This window comes from Crocodylus porosus, unplaced genomic scaffold (assembly GCF_001723895.1).
Source record: "Crocodylus porosus isolate Cpor-Errol unplaced genomic scaffold, CroPor_comp1, whole genome shotgun sequence".
Taxonomy (NCBI): Eukaryota; Metazoa; Chordata; order Crocodylia; family Crocodylidae; genus Crocodylus; species Crocodylus porosus.
The window spans coordinates 35,133,979-35,155,347 of record NW_017728912.1 but is presented as its reverse complement, the minus strand read 5'-3'; the positions used below and the strand labels follow the sequence as shown (position 1 = coordinate 35,155,347).

The 21,369-nt window shown below is 43.7% G+C and overlaps 1 protein-coding gene across 2 annotated transcripts in view; it reads right to left on the bottom strand.

Moving 5' to 3' along the window:
• The window catches only part of SLC4A4 (solute carrier family 4 member 4), a 270,292-nt gene that overhangs the window by 77,236 nt on the left and 171,687 nt on the right, over positions 1 to 21,369 (bottom strand). For both annotated transcript variants that reach the window (XM_019534275.1, XM_019534276.1), the window contains exons 8-11: positions 19,996 to 20,083; positions 17,945 to 18,099; positions 17,158 to 17,271; positions 13,919 to 14,093 (exon numbers count right to left, since the gene is read on the bottom strand). In XM_019534275.1, coding sequence (XP_019389820.1) covers positions 13,919 to 14,093; positions 17,158 to 17,271; positions 17,945 to 18,099; positions 19,996 to 20,083 — 532 coding nt within the window. The remainder of the gene's footprint in view (positions 1 to 13,918; positions 14,094 to 17,157; positions 17,272 to 17,944; positions 18,100 to 19,995; positions 20,084 to 21,369) is intronic.

Below are 21,369 nucleotides of genomic sequence, written 5' to 3'. Positions count from 1 at the left end.
CCTATAGTTTCCTGGGTCCTCCTTCCTCCATTTTTTGAAAATGGGAACCACATTGGCCCTTTTCCAGTCCTCTGGCACCACACCAGAGCGCCACGAGTGCTCGTAAAGCCATGCCAGGGGTCCCGCAATGACCTCTGCTAGTTCCCTCAGTACTTTGGGGTGGAGATCATCAGGACCGGCCAATTTAAATACATCCAGTCCCTCCAAAAGTTTCCTGACTAGGTCCTCACTGACCCTACCCCTGGGTACATCTCCCCTGGGTCCTATGGGGGTTCCAGTGAGGGGGGTGATCCAGTCCCTGCTCAGAAAAATGGAGGCAAAGAAATTGTTAAATAGGTTAGCTTTTCTTCATGCCTCTATAGTGGTAAAAGTGAGCTGGATCATTATTCCTGAATGAAACAGGACTGAAGTTGCAATGGCTTTACTAGACTTGTATTGCTATAGGAGCACATGGATACTACAGCTGAATTTGTAACTTGTTATTAGGTATCATTCAATACACATATAATTGTCACCTGTCTTCTTATATTCTGTTACAATCTGAGAAGCAACAGTGAACACAGCACCATAAGATGTCACATTTTGTCATCTTGTGACACCACAGGCATTTGTTCAGTTTCTCAACACTTTAAGCTAAAAACTGAAGGTAGAATACTGCAGTCAAACTGTGATTCCTCTCTCTTTCTCATGTACTGAAAAAATTATAACCCCTACTAGACAGGGGTAGGCCTAAACATGTGCTTTGCCAGTTCTGAATCTCAGTTAACAAATCTGCTAGTGAGGCACTTTCCTGACTATAACTCAGAATGTAGTCCAACAAGAGTTCCTGACTATATAGTTAGATAACATACAGACTGACCCTTATTCCTATGTATATGTGACTACAGGATCAGACCTATTATCATGATGGCTATGTACCACTAACAGGAAAAATAGGAATTTTTAACTCCGGTTTGATTACTCAGTTCAGCAGAAATTTATGTGGTGTCAGGCCCCACCCCAGCCCAGCCAGGTCTGCTGGACACAGCCTGATGGTGGCCCCCTGTCCCACTTGTGCTTGGTGTGCAGTGGGCAGCCCCCAGCATTACCCACCTCTGGCCTCAGCACAGCTGGGGGGAGGGGGCACAGGCCCTCTGGGGCCTCTGATGGGCTGCGTCCAGCAGTAAAAGCCCCCTGATGATCCCCTAGATGACCAGATACTCCAAGACCCAGCCAGGCCAGGGCCCAACCCCACGAGTCCCGCTGCTGCACTAAGCTGTGCCCATATGTGGCCAGCTGCAGCAAGGCTCAAGGTCCAGCAGCAGTCGCCTGTGCCCTGTGCAGAAATGGGGGGGCAGGTGCCCCAAGGGCCTCTGCTGGGTTACACCCAGCAGCAGGAGCCCCCACCCCCCCGGATGACTCCCCTGGGCTTCAATCTTCCCATGACCTGGCCGGGCTGGGGCCCCACTCACCCTCCCCTGCTCCTGGCTGGGCACCATCCATCCCTCACTGCAGGGGCCTCAATCTGGCCTCCACCCCTTCCCTCCCCCCTCCCCCACAGACTGACCTGCTGGGCTGAGGAGGGAGGGGAGGGGAGTGTGCTAGTGCATGCATGCACATGTCCAGCCCTCCCAGCCCAGGATCAACCAAAAGAGGCTCCACAATTGACCTGCCCATCATGATCAACCGGTTAGGGACCACTGGCATAGAGTGGTGCTCAAGCCCTGGCCTGTGGTGGCCACCAGTATCTGGGGGAACGTTTGTTCACCAGAGCGCCCCAAGGGATGATGTGGTCAAACGGTCATAAACTACTGCGAGACTGTTTCAAGCTGGACATAAGGAAGAATTTCTTTATTGTCCGAGCCCCCAAGGTCTGGAACAGCCTGCCTTCAGAAGTGGTTCACGCACCTACATTGAACCCCTTCAAGAGCAAATTGGATACTTATCTTGCTGGGATCCTATGACCCCAGCTGACTTCCTGCCCTTTGGGTGGGGGGCTGGACTCGATGACCTTCCGAGGTCCCTTCCAGCCCTAATGTCTATGAAAATCTATGAAATCTATGAAATGCAGCCTGTGGAACCATTGTGGTGCTACCCATGGGTCACAAAATTTGGTGGCAGAGTGGTGGCCACCTTCTCCCCTGCCAAATTCCCAAACCCCAAATTGTAACCCCCTCCTCTGCAGGGCTGGGACACTTTCCCCTGCCTGCTTCTGAATCAGGGCCGGGCCATGCTCCTTTCTCTCTCCATGGGTCCAAATTGGAGCCAGACCATGTCCCCTTCCCCCACAGGGCTAGGTTGGGGCCTGGCCATAATCCCTCCTATCCCCAACCCCCACAGGACCAGGCCACATCCCTTTCCTTCTCTGCAGGGCCAGGCTGAGCCCTGGCCATGCTCCCTTCCCTCTCAACAGGACCCAGTCAAGCTCCTTTCGCCTGCCAGGCTAAATTGGAGCCAACCTGCCCTCCTCTCCCCCCCTGCAACACACACACATACACACACACACACACACACTCAGATGGTGCCCACTGTGTCTAACCCAGGCGCTGACCAGGAACACTGGCTCAACCCGGCCCATGAACAGATTGGGCACTGCCAATCCAGCCCACCAGGCAAAAAGGTTGAGCTCCACTGGTTTAGAGAATACTCTTGGTATTCTTCATCTTTAAATACCAGTGGCAAATTATTAGTAGCTGCATTTTTTAAACCCCTGAACCACCTATTCCTGCAAGTTACTAAGGCTATGAGCAATTCCAATGGAAAACTCATAACAAAGACTGCAAGAATTTGTAGGGACACTCAGGGCAATTGTTAATGTAAGGCCATTTCTCTCAACAAAAAAAAATGATATTTATATAGGTTGTTTCCTCCTCCTTCGCTTGGCATTACTCACAGCAAGCTCATTCACAGCCAACAGCCTGGATTGATTCCAGTGTCTCTGGAATCCCTTTTCCCCTACATTCCTTAAAATGTCTGCAGCTAAGGACAGTGCATTTTAAAGAAACATTACACCTTGATGTAAGGTTTAAAGAACAGTTGAAAAGATCAGTTATCTCCCCTGGCCAGGTCCCCATGATAAAAAAAAAATTATTGACGGAGAGGATTCTGAGTATCCATCCTAGAAACAGTTATATAACCATCTACCAGAAACAAAAGGCATAATTTGTAACACAGTATCCAGCAACTGCAAAATACTGTTTTCAGAGGTGACAGATTACTGGAAAATAACTTTTTAGAGCCAGACCTTCAAGTGATATAAATCAGCCTCATTCCCTTGGAGCTGATCGGTATACGCCAATATATACCAGATGAAGGCCAGTCCAAGCTTTAATGCTTGTAATACAGAAATATACCTCTAGAGATGACCTTAACTTTTGACAAATGTGTCTTTTTTTCTCTTTATTTATATAACAGAGATAAACAGAATCTCTCTGCTCTGAAGAGGCTGTTTCTGCAGCAGCTTCTACACCTTACCAGATTTGGTTTTGATAATAAAAGACAGCAAACTGCCATGCTCGTAGGTTTCTTATAGAAAATAAAGAATTCTATATACCAACTTAAAAATGGCCAGTTCAGGAACTTAACATCTTTCTGGTATTTTCAAAAGCCTTCCATGTTGGCCTGGACTCTGATCCCAGTTTGAGTCAATTACCATTGACTTCAGACAGGAGCAGAGCTGGGCCAACATACAAGTGCTTTTCAAAATCCCACCACATTACCTGATGCTAAAAGAAGATCTGAACATACAGAATGCTCAACTAAGATTTTGCTAGTGAAAGGGGAAGGGAGACAGGAACATATAAAACTTCCAAAGCAACGATGGGAGCTGGTAAACAGAGTTTTACCCCTCTTTGCTGTACCCTGCAGAATCCCACTATTTCTCCAGTGCACACAAAGCCCTTTTCAAATAATGCAGGTTATCAAGTGAAAGCTGAGGGTGAAAGAAAGCACACCAAGAGACCAGATTCTCTATAGTGAGCATTTCCATATTATGTTTAAGGAAATATGGGACACTGCCACCTCCCCACACCCAAATCATCAGTACTGCTGGAGGCACGGACAGGCAAGCAGGGGCATGGGGCACAGTCTGGCAGGGAAGCAGAGCAGCATGGTGTACCCGGCAAGCAAGTGGGCAGGCACTGCTGAGGAGCAGACCCCACCTCGCCCGCATGTGCCTGGCCTGGCTCTTCCTGAGCAGCAGCTGGAGGCAGGGGCCAGGCTGCACTGGGCACCACACCACTCTGCCTGCCTCACTCTGACACAGAAGCCTCTGACCTACCTGCCTGGCACACCATGCTGCTCTACCAGACTCTGCCCCACATCCCTGTTATTCCAGGACTTTTGATACAATTTTTACCAATCAGCCAGGATGCCAACATGGCTTATGAAATCTGGGACTGTTTTGCCCAAACTGGACATATGGTCACTGTGACATAGTGCTTAATGCACATCTGTCACTTTAAGAGGACATGAGGCTGCAGTAAGGGCTCAGGTGGCAATCATGGGAGTCACTTGATTGACAAGGGACTGGGCTATCAGCATATAAGATCAGGGCCTGAATTAGTTGAGTAGTCTAGTCCTGAGAGCACTGGAAGTTTGTGGATGGGACTTAGGGGTGGAGGAGGCTACAACAGGCCCAGAAGTAGGTACAGAGGCATGGGAGCAAAGCCGGAGACCATGAATAGGGCAACCTGGAGAGGGGCACAGATAGGGCAAAGAAGCCCAGAGACCAGGGCCAGAGGGCTAAAGCCCAGGAGGAGGAAGAGGTATGAGCCTGATTGGGTAGTACACAGTGCCCAGAAGCAGTCTGCAGAGGCAAAGTGCCCAGGTGGAGAGTGCAAACTGAGATCCTGTGCTCATGAGTAGCTGTAAGAGGTGAAGTGCCCAGGTGGAGAAGCCAAACCTAGAAGCTACAGGTAGGTGAAGTGCCCAAGCAGGGAGGCCCAGTCATAGGGACTGAGGCCATGGCCCAAGAGGGCTAATGAACAATATGATTGATAATGCCTGCGATGCATGGGCATGATATAAAGGGCAGTCAGAGCCATGTTATAAGCCCTTAAAGTGAAACAGACAATTGAATGCCTACATGAGATCAGGGATCCGTGGAGCAGCCTCCCTTTCTAAAGATCTAAGAACAAGGTGTGGCAGGTGAGATGAAGAGGAGGAAGCCAGACGAGCGAGGGCAGAGCACAGGCTGAGCAGCCACCAGGAGCATCGCAACCACCCCTATCTATAGCCCGCTAATCCATCAGTGGATGGCATTCAGAGAGAGTTGGGCTTGTGGTCAACACCAAATTGGTGAAAGAAAAGTTACTAACTGCAGCTACCACAGGAATATCAACCTGGGCTAGTGTGTATAATATGGCCTCTTTTGATAAGCCAGAGTTTCAGCCCTACTAAGCAAAAAGTGTTTGCCAATTTATTTTTGCCCTGAAAGTGAATGAAAACACTGACAAGAGAAAAATCAAATCAGAGATAGAACAGCTCAGAGTACTGTAAGAAACATCTCCAAAGCAGTTAGAGAAACAGCAGGGAGGACAATCTCAGGCTGTTTTCCTATAATAGATATTCCAGGCTTTGCACTGAGGGTGAAGCCACTTTTAATCAAAACAGAAATCACATCTTGATTCAAAGACACATATGCTCTTCTCTTGCTTCTCTCAGCCAAAGCTATCGGTGGTTCCAATCCTGCAGTATCTCTTTTCTCCTTTGGTTCTTCCTCCTTGCTGCCCATACAAAAAGTGAACTTATTCCCAAATAAACACAGATAGGCAAATACAACTCTCAGATAGGTCACTGGCCACTGTGGTCCTACTCAAAGCTAACCATAGACAACCTGGGTACAGACAGATTATACCACTGTAACAATTATACTGATATCAGAAAGGAGACTGATATAAGCTATTATGTGATAACTGTTACATCTGTATGATTCTGTAGTGGTGCAAGCACAGCCAAACCACTGCAATTTCAAGCTTGCTTCATTTAGGGTCAAAGTTAGAGTGATTTATCTAAATTCATATTGCTATGGGATGGTGCAGATATAATAGTTACCAGAGTTGATATGCATTCCTCAGTGTCAGTCCCCTCTCCTCTTTTAAACCACTTAAAAGGTGCTTTTTTTATCCATGTTCCCAGAGAACACACACAGTTTTACAAGAGGTAAGAGCCTGAAGTGTTTACCTAGTGCTCAAGTTGTTTTTGTACCAGTACATGCACACAACAGTCTGATCATCAAAGCCATGGCTGTGTCCTCACTGGATGGGGAAGGGAGATTCAACTTTTCCACTATTGTGTGCTACTGGAATAAGCAACTTGAGAGAGACCAGGGGAAGAGTCAGACACTGGGAATACATTCTCCAGTGTAATGACTTAAAGCAACAAACAGCACTGATCTATTTCTTTCCCTTTCCCAGTGAAGAGAAAGAAACGGAACTAGTCCCGAGTTAAAGAGGGTGGCAGACTTGTTCCATTCAGTTTTTGCACTGAAAATCAAGCCACAACTGACACCATCTACAGGTAAACACAGCATTCCATGCTAGAACTGAGATTTCTATACACTTTCAAAAACCTGGAGAAGCTATTTTAAGGCTTGCCCATTCTCCCTAAAGATACAGTGGAGGAATCTTATTAACAGCAGAAACAGTTTGGGAAGTAACACAAAAAGTAGGACAGGATGGCACCTTGGAGACTAACTGATTCAAAGAGGTATGACTGGCATGAACTTAGAGACTAACTCATGGCATGACCTTAGAGACTAACTGGTTCAGAGAGCTTTCACAGACAATAGTGATGGAGCCCCAGTATCTGAGAAAGTAGGCTGTTGCCTATGAAGCATTATGCCACTCTAGACCTGTCAGTCTCTAGGTGCCACCCTGACCTATCTTCCCTTTGACTTCAAACTAACATGGTTAACCCACCTCTCTTGCACCTGGGGAAGTGATATACACTTCTACTATAACAGCATTTTTCTAACAACTTCCTAAATCCCCTTTGTGACTTGGTTGGGTGCAAAATTAATGTAGAGGGACAACTGATGTTACTACCACTATGTTGCCCGACACTCCTCGGAGCAGGGATAGTAGCTGATTCTACGCTAGCTGTCCCACCAATCCTGCCACTGGGAGGAGTACAGTGGTGGAAGAAGGCTTAGAAAAATGGTAGTTCAAACAAAACTACACCATATATGAATGCTATGGTCACTAGATCTAGAGCAGCGGAGGCCAAACTGTTTTCCAGAAGTGCCACAAATCACCCCTACGCTCCCCCTCTCTGAGTGTCATTCCAATCCCCTTCCCTGCCTGCTCTGATTTCTGCTTCCTAACCTGTGTCCCTAACTGATTTGCTTCTCTACTTTTTACTCTCTACTCTATCTGCCACTATTCCACCTGACTCCTCTCTGATCTGTTGTGTACCACACACAAAGGCTGCCCCATGCAACTTTTGGCACTCATGTTATAGGCTAGCCACCCATGCTTTAGAGGATGCAAAGGGGTGAGAGACACATTTAGAAATTAAATTCACAGTCTTTGAGAACAAATATCAGACGGGCAAGAAAAAGAACATTCCTGGGACTTGTTCATGACTTGTTTTTTGCTTCTTCTGGAATTTGATCATCATTTGTTACATTTCAATTATGCTTGCTGAAGAGCTGCTGGGTTTCTAAAACAATGTATTTAACTACATGGTACCAACTGGTGTCTTTTTAAAAATAAGAGTACATCACTTTGCACTTAAAACCATGTTGTCTTTGTATATTTTGCCTTTCTACAGGGTGTTTTTTCTGTCCCAGCAAGAGAAAGGTCCTAGCTGGGTTACCTCCAATGCCAGGTAAACAGCAGAACAGTGCACTAAATTATTTTCTCTCTCCCTTCTCTTCTTTTTCCCTTTGCACCTTCCCTCATGTGCAAAGTCTTGGCACTCAGATTCTCAGCAATGCTTTTGAAAAACAAGATTCTCATGTTCATCAAATGATTTCCAGATTCAAAATCTGAGGAAGGCAGTATGTTCAAATATGAACACTGAAAGGTTCATAGGGTTGTTGGAAGAATAACTTTTAACACAGCATGGAAGATATTAAAAGAAATGTATTTATACACCATTTTCTGCACCTGGCAGTTGCAATATTGTGAGAGATAACAGAATGTTCCTATTGGGCAATAAAGACTATCAACTATTCTTTTGAAAACCTACTCTGTTCTATTGTCACTTTGTTTCAATGTCTCACAGCATGGGCCTCTGGAGGCACAGGGTTGTGTAAGGGAGGGGCAGCAGCAACAAGTAACAGAATAAATCTTTTGTGAAGAAAAAGCAGACCCAAAAGTAGGCAAGAATGCATAACAAGGGGATATAGACAGCCCGTTAACTGCAGCCCCTCAGCAGCTTTCACCAGTGGGTCCTTACGGAGGCCCAGTAGATAACCTTCTGCTAATGGAAACTTCAAAGAAAAATGCCAGGGAGAATTCCTTCCCCAACTCCACTCTGAAAAAGCAGGCCTTAAGCTGCTAAATTATTACCCACTCCCCATCACTGTGGCAGTACAGTGAACTTAGGCAAAGCATCTCAAGTGCAGGCTTCTCCATGTGTCCTTATTGAATTTCAGGGCAGGCAATTCTTTTTGGATCATTTTCTCTCTTTTGTCCTTGAAGTCTACTGTGGTTGTTGCTGCTTTGCTTACTCAAGAGTTGTTATATTGCTTTAGAAGCACCCTTCAGGTATTTGAACCCTGTTTTCAAATCCCCCTCCTCAGTCTTCTTTTCTCCATATTAAATAATCTCATTCCCTCCTTTCCTTGTAAATCATGTTTCCTAGAAATCTAATAAAATTTCTTGTTCTCCATTGGACTCTGCAAATTGTGTGCGTCTTTCTTGAAGTGCAGTGCCTGAAACCGGATGCGGTATCCCAAGCAAGGCATTACCAGTAACAAATACCATATTTAATCAAATATAAAATGAGGGGTTTTTTTCTCCAATCAGCGTGGGGGAAGAAGGAGAAAGCTCCTCGTTTTATATTTACATACAAGAAAACCCCATTAAATACATTGTCCATCATTCAACTGCTGCCAAAAGTGGCCTGTGTTTAGTTATGGAAACTATGAAGCCAATTAAATGCAGCTAACATAGGACATAACTATAAATCACATGGCATACTGGGCAAGCATACTGCTGGGAATCTACATTTTTCTTTTCTTTTTTTTTTTTCCTTAAAGAAAATAGTTCGCGTTCCAGGTCAAATTAGCCAGATAAGTTTCCAAACCTTTGAATCACTCAGTACCATATGTGGCCCTATTACAGACAAATATCCTCCATTCCAGACCTTCAGCCTGGGGCTTCAGATACTTCCAAATCTCTTGGCAGGCTTCCTAAATGCAGGCCCAAGCCCAGAGACTTTGGTTTCAGATTTCCCCAAATTTCACTTGCCCTCAGCTATATGGCTGAAGGAGCAAGCTAGGGAGGAACCTCCCATTTCCATAAAGTCAGCATGTAGCCAAGATCCTCCCACTGGAAGCTGGCCAATGGGAAGCTAGCTATGAGGCTGTCATAGGGAGTCCACATGCAGACAATGGTGCACTCTCCACTACACAGTGCTATTTTAATTGCATTACCTTAGTCATGGTATTTCCCTTGGGAACCTACCACTTTTTAAAATTATTATTTTATTTTTAAGGAAATTTTTTCAAGTCCCAAGTCAAATCACCCAAATCAATTTCAAATCGTGTGAATCATTCAAGAACTATATGTGACCCTGCTACTGGCAAACATCCTCCACCCCCACCTGGGGCTCCGGCTACTTCCAAATCCTTTGGTGGGCATCCTACATGTGGGCCCAGGCCTGGAGGGTTGGGGTACAGATGCCCCCGAGTTTTGCTTGCACTCAGCTGTATGGCTGTAGCAACAAGCTAGCAAGGAGTTCCCCATCTCCCTAAAGTCAGGATGTAGCCAAGATCCTTCCAGTGGAAGTTGAGGTGGGAGGCTAACTATGAGGCTCTCAAAGGGAGTCCTGTCCACATGCACACAAGGGTGCAACCCTCCACTAACACAGTACCATTTTAATTGCATTACCTTGGTCAGAGCACTGGCCCCTGACGTGTTTGTGATTTTCCCCTGCCAGTAGGAAAACCACCTTGATGGTCATGGTATTTCCCCCTGAGAACTGACCACATTTTTTTTTGTATTCCAGGCCAAATTAGCCAAAACTAATTCCAAATCGAAGACTCCAGAACCATAAGTGGCCATACTACCAACAAACATCCTCCACCCACAGCTAGGAATTCAGATGTTTCCAAATCCTTTGGTGGGCATCCTACTTGCTAGCCCAAGCCCAGAGGCTTGGGGTTTGGATGCCCCCAAGTTTTGCTTGCCCTTAGCCATAAGGCCCTTAGAACAAGCTAAGGAACCTACCACATGGATAGGTTAATTCAGTACATCTGAATCAGATATATAGTAGTACCCATTGAGAGCAGCCTCCTTCAGCATTTACTCTTTTAAAGTCATGGTGAGCCACTATGTTGCATAAATGTTGACTTCTGCTTCACTCCCACAGCTGAGCAGTGCCTTTCTTTGCCACTTCCAATGATTCCTGTTTCTACACCAGCCTTAAATGTTTGGCAAACGTTACCAAACGGCCCCTCTGTCGCCCCTTCTGTCAGCCTGGCACATATGATTATTGTAGCCCGACCCTCCATGAGGTGAAGCCAAATCAGGTTACCCGATGCCTTATCTGCATATAACATTTCGGAAGATCCCAAGACTCATGACAAGAACACCCAGTTCCAGTCATGAGTTAGGAGGGGGGATGCTAATTAGCAGAACCTTTATGTGAGATTTCTAGAGTATACACAAATACTGGGCAGAGCTGAGCTGTGGAGTTACCATGGCTTGAAACTGTTAATTCTGGTGAAGCTCATCCTTCTGAAATATAAGGTAAATCATGAGCCTTTTGGCTTTGGACTAATGTCATGCATAAATCTGTCTATTGCACTGTGGGCAGGTACCCATATGAGAGTCTACAACAGCCTCCCAATGGGAGGATCTCTGCTATACAATTTAGCAAGAGAGACTAGGGGGCATCTGAACTCCAAGGCTTCCAGGCTTGTGGCTTGCATGTAGATGCCTGCCATGGATTTAAGAGTATCTGAAGCTCCAGGATGAAAAGTCTGGGACATAGGATACTTCCAGTGGTAGCATCACACAAACTTGAAGGACTGAGGCCTTCTCAGTTGCTATAATTTGGAACTAATTTGGCTAATTTGGCCTGAAATGTGGAATTATAATAATAATAAAAAAATTTCTATTACATGGAAGTAGGTACAAAGGTGCTGCTTAAAAGTGTGTCTATGAAGTACCTGTGCTAACATTGGCAGCACTTTAAAAAATGATAACATGCATCAATTCTGGATGAACTAAATTACTACAGGCATGTTTATTTCAAAGTCAGTGTTTTCACATTTGCCCCGCACTTCCATGTACTCAGGAAGAACAAGGTCTGCCAATAAGGGGGGGAGGGACTGCAGGGGGAAAAAGCATGGGTCACAGAGAGCAAGAGGGCCACAGGACCCACCCCCCCTGATTTATTTTCCCTGCTGTAGCAGGAGATGGACAAATTCGAGGCAAACCTCCAATAATTAGGTTCTAAACCCAGAAAATTAAAACTAAATTATAAATTTTCCATACACAGAATCTAATTATTGGGAAACTGTCTTATATTTGTATAAATACAGTAGAGTAGAAGGATCAGTTCCCTTGGCTTTCAAGTAATGCTCTTATTAATACAGCCCAGTGTACTCTTGGCTCTTTTTGCAACAAGAAAACACTGCTGGCTCATAATCAGCCTGTGGTCCCCTGTAACCTCTAGGTCCTTTTCTGCAACACTACAGGTTGGCCAGTCATTCCTCAGTGTGTATCTGTGTATGTAATTGTTCCATCCCAAGTGCAGGACTTTACATGTGTTCTTACTGAATTTCATGCAATTAATTTTGAACCATTTTTCCACTTTATCAAGGTCATTCTGAATCCTAATCCTAATCCTGTCCTTCAAAAAGCATCTGCAATGCCACTCATCTTGGTGTCATCTGCAAATCACTAAAGTGTGGCTTTAATTCCATGTTCCAAATTATTAAGAGATATTAAACAATACCAAACCCAGACAACTTTCAGTGGCCCAGACCCAAGGCATTCTCATTTTCTATTTCCCATTATCAAATTGATATACAGACTTAGCAGGAGGTCAGCCTTTGAAGTAAATATAGAAAAGAACAAAGTCTGATGAACTGCAGGCTGATTAATTTTATTATGTAATTCATGAGGGGAGGGAAAGTTAGAGCCCAATATGGGTAGCCCTTTTTCTATAGTATGAATGTAACTTAGGGTGCGTGTACATGTTGCCATATGGCGATGTTGCTATGGCACTGTGCTTTAGTGTTTCCTCTTAGAAATACTAAAGCACAGTACAGTACAGGTGATTACATTGCCATACCAGCATGTTATACTGGAGGAGGGTGCCACTTCAGTGATGTAGCTGGCAATCACATGTAGACTCACATAATCACTACGTAGGGTCCTTAGGCACTATCATGGCAAGTTAAATTACTGTCCAAGCCCTCAGGACTGTGGTACTGACATTAGTTTTCACTGAATCAATTATTTAAAAACAATGTGTTTTATTCAGTTTTAAAAACCCAAAGGAGTATTTTAAATGCTAACTAAAGAATCTACCAAAAGTAGTGGTATCTTATAGACTAGCTTAGTCTATAAGAATCTTAGTTTATAAGGACATTTATACATGTAGTCCACAAGGTGGGGGTGCTTTAATTAGAAAAGCCCAGAATATCACATGTATCAGCATCCCCATGCTGAAAAATGGCAATGGAGACACTTTAACTAAAGCTAATTGAATGAGCTTTAGTAAAAGCAGTCGCCCCCACCATTTTCAGCACTGGGACGCTGATACATGTGACACTAGAGTCTGCTGGAACACAGTAATTACCATACTTCACCAGACTTGATTAATCAAGTATACTCTGATGCGTTGTAATTACAGTGAAACAGAACAACCTCGATGCACATGTATAGGTGTCTTAAGTTGCCACTCTGCTCTAGTCTCTCTGCTTAACTGCAGACTAACATGACTAACTACCTCTCTCCACTAAGGAACCTATAGTAATGTATCCTTCTTGTTCTGTTTCTTAGAGCAGCGGTTGTCAACCAGGGTTTTGCTGCTGTGCATGGGGGACCCCCTGTGTTCCTCCCGCTTAGGGGACTTTCTACTTCTTGACCAGCCACCAGGGGTACACCAATCAAAAAACACATTGTAAACCCCTGTCTTAGAGCATTGAGCCAAATCATGAATACTTTGCTTTCATTCTTAATCATACAAAATGCCCATTGACTTCAGAGAATTTCTGAAAGTAAAATAAAGATTCCAGGATTTAATCCTATCATCATCATCTTTATTATAAAATTAATAATTCTACATAACTGGCATTTTTTCTGCAATGTTTCACACCACTGTGTGAAACACTGCACAGCAGTATTTTTTTGAGATAGGCCAATGTCCAAACGCCGTACAAATCAGCTCTTTTACGACACTGAAAGTTTGAATCAGAATTACTGCATCTAATTCAACTTAAACAATAGCAACATAAAAGCAAGCAAGTAGATTTGAACAGCTCCAATAATTTTTTATATAGAAAGGGCAATGATCCTACATCCTTTCTTCTCTTTCTCCTATTTTTCAAATACCATCTAATATAAATGCTTGCAGTTTCTAACAGGACAGAAGCAGGCATAAAAGCATAGTCAATTTTAGTTATAGAAGCCATATAAATCTTGTGCTATGTAATCAGTCTTTGTAAACTGTCCATCAGCTTCCATCTTACTGTAGATGTGAGGAAGCGGATGTGGACCAGTCTTAACTGTAGACTTTTGAAATGATAGCTAACCTGCATGTTGTCTGTAGCATCACCCAGCAGTCCTCCAAATGTGATAGCATTGGTTACTGTGGCCAGATAGATGAAGAGAATGGCTGAAAGTGCTTGGATATTTAAAGCATCGTAGAAATCACTGGCAAAGAAAGGTGTTTTCCTCTTTATATCTTTGAATAAGCCACCACAAAATCTGAAAAAGTAAGTTGAGCAAGAGAAGAATCATGTAAAAAGCAATGAAATAATATTCATCCAGAGGAACAATAAACCAGAAACATTACCGAAAAATGAAAGACTATGCAGTCCATCTGAAAAGATATGGATAGGGACCTATCAAATAAATGGCAGAAGTGAGGTGCGCTGCAGCTCCTTTAATCTTGCAGGGCCCCTAGCATGATTGAGCTCCTCCACCACTGATTGGTGAAGGGGCTGCACTTGCAGCTCACTTTGGATCGGCAGAGGCAAAAACTGATGTTTTAAATATGGCATCATTTTTGCCTCCAGCTGCTGACTGGCTGTGGGGCCCCAGTGTCCCCAATGCTTGCTGCTGACCCAAGGGGAGGCAAAAACCATGGTACGTTTAAAATCGTGGGTTTTGCTTCCCTGCCAATCAGGAGGGAAGGGCAGGGCCCCTCTGCCGATCAACAGCAGTGGGAAGGGGCATGTTCCCCTGCCATTGACTGGCAGAGGGGCCGCACCGTTCCCTCCTGATTGGCAGGGAAGTGAAAACCATGCTCTTAAACATACTATGGCTTTTACTTCCTGCTGGTCAACAACAAGCATTGAGGCCACCAGGGCCCCTCAGCCAATCAGCAGCTAGAGGCAAAAAGGGTGCCATATTTAAAACAGCAGTTTTCACCTCCCTGCCAATCAGAAGCAAGCTGTAAGCATGTCCCTTGACCGATTAGGGTGGAGGGGCATGCAGGGGAACCTGCAAGATTAAAGGAGCTACAACACACCCTATTTCTGCCATGAATTTGGTAGGTCCCTGAATGTGAAATATTGGTCATTTCTATACATGGGATAACAGATCTGCTGAACAGAAAAATGGTTCAAATTTGTAACCAGACAAGAACTGGCAGTACAAAATATACAGAAAATGGCAAAGGCTGGTCATCGGTGTATGCCACTTCCTTCTTTCAGATGACAGTGGAGCTCAACTTTGTAGGGAAAGGGAGCCAAAATGTTTCTTTTAAAACACCCAAAAATGGAACACAATTTGGTTTAAAGGAATTCCACCAGGAGCGTTCCACAGATAAGCAGGTAAGCAGCTTTCCATTATTAAAGGTGATTTTGTCACAAATACTCATCAACATCAATCACCCTAACGTCCGCCTGGAAAGCTAAAGTCTTCCCTCTTAATCTCTCACATAATCCATCTACAACTCTCCCTCACAGGCATTACAACCACAGGGTTAGAAGGGATTTCTTGGCTCATCTAGTTCAACTCCCAGCACAGATGCAGGATGTGCTATTCTGAAGCCATCTCACATGGTGCAGTGTCCGCCATCTATCCTCCACACCACATGTTCACTGTTACAAACATTGTGTATTCCGTTCTTAAGCAATCTAGACACTGAATATTAAGAGGTGTAGTGGGCAGTCACACTGTATGCTCATTTCTGCAAACGCATTCCTTGCCATTCATCGTAACTCTAACTTCAGGCTCTGCAGTTTTTTGTTTTTTTTTTAAATGGAATGTTTTAACTTGACCGATACCTTGACAATATCAAGTCTTGGAATCTCAAAACACTTTACAAAGTGTCATGGCAATAAATATTAGTAAAAGCATGAGACCATAACCTCAAAACTTGAAACGTTACTCTTACTTCCCTCTAGTCTAGAAACATTGCAAGTTGGGTAAGAGAAGGTGATATCTAAAACTGTTCTAAACTACATCATCTCAATCACAGTAAGACAGTACATTGAAATTAAGTCACTGCATTGTGCCCTATATGGGACCAATTCTGCATTCTGGTAAAATGTATTGATTCTGTGTCAATCCTTTGAAACAATGGACTTACTTGGCACAGAACCAAAGAAAGAAAGAGGGAATTCAGGCCTCATTTATCACAACTTGCTCTTTTTCTAGTTTACTCTTTTACAATCATGGGAATTTTTTGAAAACAGAATCTCTGTCTTATGAAAAAGTTACAGAGTTCTTTAATAAACTTTTTTATAACCCGACAACAACTGAAACATTTTTACAAGTCCAGGTGGAAAATGTAGCTGCATTTTAAATATACATATCTCATAACAACCACAAGGACAGCAGCCAATACTTTCTAAGTGACATATAATGCTGGGTTTTTCCATTTTTTAATGCCTAATCTAATATACCTGGAAGGGGAATCTGATTTACAGATGTAAAGTGCTCAAGACCTTTCAAATTGCCTTAAGTAGAGCATCTAAAGCCACAGGTCATTTCTGAAACTCTGAGCTACTGTTTAGGTCAGCAGCATCAAACATATGGCCTGTGGCCCAGATCCAGCCTACAGATCCCTACCATCTGGCCCCCAGTGTTGTCACCGTGTCTGATCAGTCCTACGTATATACCCATGGCATGGGGCCAGTGTGTGAGCTGAATTTGATCGGTAAACCCACTCTCTCTCCCCCATCCCCCTCTCCCAACATAACTGATCCAGCAACTGTTCCAGCTGGTCTAGGACTCCCACAGTATGTGGTGCGGATCCCACTATGGCTGGAATAGGTGCCACGTGCAGTGCAGTCTGGCTGGAGCAGCAGCTATGCTGCACTTGGTGGCCACCCCAGCTAGACTATGCTACACACAGCTCCCACTCTGGGATATGCACCACACATGACACCCACTCCAGCCAGTCTGGGACCTGCACAGTACAGGTCCAAGACTGACAGCAGGTGTCATGTGTGGTACAGATCCCATAACTGTTGGGACAGAAGCTGTATGCAGCACAGTCCACCTAGGGCAACCACCATATGTAGTGTGGTAGTTGTGCTTCATGCAGCACCAGTTCCGGCCACATACAGTGCAGGTCCTGAACTCACTGAAGCAGCTGCCAATCATATATGTTGGGGGAGGGGAAGGCAGCAAACAAGAGGGTCCATGAGTCTGATCTGGCTCATGGACTGGCCCCGGGGGCCAAATGAGTTTGATACCCCAGATTTAGGTGTACCAGAGAAACAAGTAATATTCCAAAAGGGAAACACACTAAAGTGTGAAAAGATTCAAAAACACCAGTTCCTCAGGCTGCATGGTTACAGGAAAGTTTGTCACTGACCTGCCAGTTCGCTGTAGCTCTTCACAATCACCGTGGCCACCACCTCCATGGCCCCCATCATGCGGCGTGTCTCCATTCATCTGTACATTCTCACCACCTGAATACATGTTTTTCCTAAGCAGTAAGAAAAAATGAAGTGAGGAGTCAATGTAGCTAACAGCAGGTTCACAGAACAAAATCCACCTTGTGTAGCCATCACACAGTGCATATGCATGTCTTCTTCTGTGTTGACAAAATGGTGGCATGTAAAAGAATGCTGCTGCCACACAAAGAGCTGCAATGGGATGCTGAGGGCAAGGGGTTAACTCACTGAACATTGGAAGCACCAAAAAAAAAATCCTATATTGAGCCTAAACACAGTTACAAATGCCTTATTACCTTAGAATGAGCTTTTTTTTGTCCACATAGTTTGTTGGTACAAAGGCAATGATGTGGAAACATTTCCCATGAGACTCTTAGCAAAGACCTGAAACTATCTATAGCAGAAATCAACATTCTTAGACAGTGGTGTCAAACAACCTTCTGGCAGAAGAAAACGGTGGAAAATTTAATACAAGAGAGATAAAATTCACTCATCTACTTTGCTCTGCTCCTCTCCATGCCCTATTTACATACTCTACTCATCAATTCTCATTGACCTGCCCATGCTATGGCCCACAGCGATGTATGTTCAGGTGTTCATCCAATTAGATCCTGGATATTCCCTTTATTTCCCTATAATTAGCACATCTATCTCAGGACATCAACTCCATTCACTGACACAACCCACCCTGCTGCAGCCCATTACCTTTTATCAGAGGAGGGGAGAGACTTGGGGGGCTCTATCCTGATAGCTGGGTCCCACTCCCCAGGTGGAAGCACAATGACTTCATCAAGAAACTCATCAATTCCAGCAATCAGGTCCTGCCTGTCTTTGGCTTTATAGGCAATGTCATGAAACACCTGCAGAGGAAGCAAGACTCTCTGTAAGGCTCCATCTCCAAGAGTTCAGAAACAAACAAGCATTTTTCCAAAAGAAGTAAAAGGGTTGTATAAGAAATAAAAGACCCAGTACATTACCAAATAAATATGTCAGTGCTGCTGGTGATAATGACATTTTAACTCTCAGAGTAGAGCAGGCCAAAATATTGAACAAGAAGGGTTTCATTTGAATCAAACCTTGCATTAAAAATAACTTTAAAAATGACTGCTTTTAAAATTATAAAATATCTTCATTCATCCCCCCAATACATTTTTGATAAACAATGAGTTTCAGTAGAGTTCTAACAATGCTTTAAGGAGAGAGGTGTGCAGGGGGAAGAGAGGGAGCTGTTACAATTCTGCCAACATTTGTCAAGAAAACAAAACAGGGTCAGTTTTTTAAGCCTGCAAAGCAGAAACAATATAAACACTTTCATTTCAATTTTTTAAAATAATACATCTTCAGAACAGTTCTGCTGATGAACAAGTCAGTCAGTGGAAATGCAAATGGCAGGGTGACAGCCAGTAGTTGAGATACACAGAGGAAAAAAAAAGATTCCTAAAACTGATTTTTCATAAATATGTCAAAGATTTCAGTGTGCAAACTGGGGCAGGAGGTGCAAACTAGCCTAGGGAGGCCATGGGAAGAAAAAGGCATTTATAGGAGGAGAGTGAGGACACTTTGCACAGAAAAAGAGGTGGTTGTTTATAGCAAAGCAGATAGAATAATGAAATCATAGAGGAGCTGGAAGTAGTCAAATAAAAGTACCATATTTACTCACATACCACATGCACTTTTTTCTAAAAATTAGCCATCTAAAATTGGAGTATGTGTTTTAAGCACACAAGCTGATTCCACAATGGAGCAGAGGTATGGGGGTACTGGAATGGCTACTTGGGGCAGGCTTCCTCTCAGTCATGTGGACGTGGGGTGCAATCTGCCGCTCATCCAGAAGCTAGAGATTTAACTCTATCAACAGCCTTTACCAAGTGATAGGAGCTTTTGATTAAGCAACCAAAAGCTGCTACCAATTTGGCAACAGCCGTAAGATGCTGACACCTCCAGCTTTGGACTGAGCAAGCAAGGGAAGGAGAGTGAAGCTGACAAGTAGACTGCCTCTGCTCCAAGAAGCCAGAATTCAGCTGTGACTCTAGAAAAATCTTTTTTCTCCATTCTACCTTCTTAAAACAAGACGTGTGTCTCATTTGGGAGCATGTGCTATGCAAGAAATGCAGTAAAAGTACTGTAAGGCAACAGTTGTACAGAGCTGAAGGCACACATGGAGGAGGGGAAAAAATTTTGACTTCATGTGGAAAGAAAGCATTATATTGCATGAGTGAGGGCAATTATTAGCAAGTAATTATAAGTTACAAGTGGATAATGTAAAATTATTAAATAAAAGAGTGGTTCTGGGACACTGTGCAACACAAAAACAAGAAATGCTGGATGTAACCCCTTCCACAACAACTACCTGTTCTGTTGTTTCAGGTTACCTGTGATCTCAAAACACAAGCAAAGAAAAAGCTCTGTAGAGGAAAGTTGAAATGTTATCTCAGTTGTGTATGAAAGAATTACTGTTTACAAGGAAATACAGCAGAATTACAGGTACTTTCTAGTTCCATAGGTTTAGAGAATTACAAAGGGTAGATTATTATATCATTGTGTCAAAAATTGAATTATAAAGATAATCAAAAGATGACATCTCATGTGTGTATAGGTTTTCGCAGTCATGCCATGAGCACATATAGCCCAACGTACTATAGAGAAAGATGGCACCAACAAATTTATCACATAGCGAAGGAGAAGGAAAACTACCATCTAAGAAAGTGACAACAACAACAAAAACAACTGTACATGGCACATGTAAAGATGCCTACCTCATCAGACATCAAAGTGGCAATGGCTCGACCAATCTCATGATAGGATTTAGCTTTGCCCTTAGGACCCAGCAAAATGAATAGAAATCTGACCAAACATAAATAGATTGTTACCATTTAGAACAGTAAACTGGATCATTTGCTCATACATTATACCATAAATTTGGCTACAATACATTAAAAGGAGTGAGCATGGGGATTTGGCTGTAAAGAATTATATGTTACAAATAAGAAATGTAAGAGGCTATAAGATCACTTTCTCTTCTCTTGCAACACACGCTTTCACAAGACAGGACACAATCGTACACTAAAGCTTGATGTTTCAAAAGTTTTTAGCATTGATCGAAGTGCTCCCACCAAAATCAACAGCAAAGCTCTCAGAGATGTCAGTGACTGTAGAGTTGAGTTAGCATGGAGTACTTCTAAAAATCCCACTTTAAATACATACTAATGTAACTGCACGTCAAAAGGGCCACGAGGAAGATACAGTTTCAGCGGATGCATCTACATGTGCTATTAGTTTGACAGAATACACTCTGGTGCAGTTCATGCCAGAGTTTATTGCTCCCAGGCACACTGTTTTCATGTGCACCTGGGACTGCAGCATGTTGAGCTGGCAGGAGGCCTGGGAGTCAGCCTGCCACTATCGCTATATCTGGGGGGAACCACTACCAACCAACAGGCAGCAATACTGGGCATTGGGGGTAATATCATGAGCCATTCTCCCTGCCCATGTGAAGAAACATGCAGCTGTGAAGAGCAACATTTCTTGAGGCTATAAGGAACACCCATGAATCTGGTGAGCAATCCCAGATCAGATCGTGAGCCATGAGCATTGGATCTCTGCTCTTAAGTTTCTGTCAGGATAACTGCATCAGTTAGCGGTGTAATTCTTTTCATACTTCTCACCATGTCAGCACTGCTGAAAACTTTTCAGTGCATGCTAATGGGAGTCTGACACCAAAAAAGCTTGAGGTTGTGAGCTGAGGACTTTTAAGAATTAGGATTAGCAAATTCAGGCCACCAGTGCTGTGGTGCCAATGCACCTGTCTCTGCTGTGGGAATTATTTTTTTTAAACTAGATTTAGTGCTGCTAAATGTCTCCAGACTGCTGGTAGGACATTTACAGCAGAGCTAGGTATGGATAGTGGGAAAACAAACCACCTAAAAAAAAAAAAAACCTGACAAAAAAATCATTCAAACTGTGTACCTCACCTACAAAGGATTTGGGCCACATGTTAAGACTAGAAAGGCAGTTCAGTCCCTATGCCCAATCCCCACCTTCCCTATGTTTCCCAAGATGGAAGCCTTGTTACTTGTATCAGCAGCTTTACGATATGGCAATATAGTCTACAGGAAAAGGACTAAGACCAT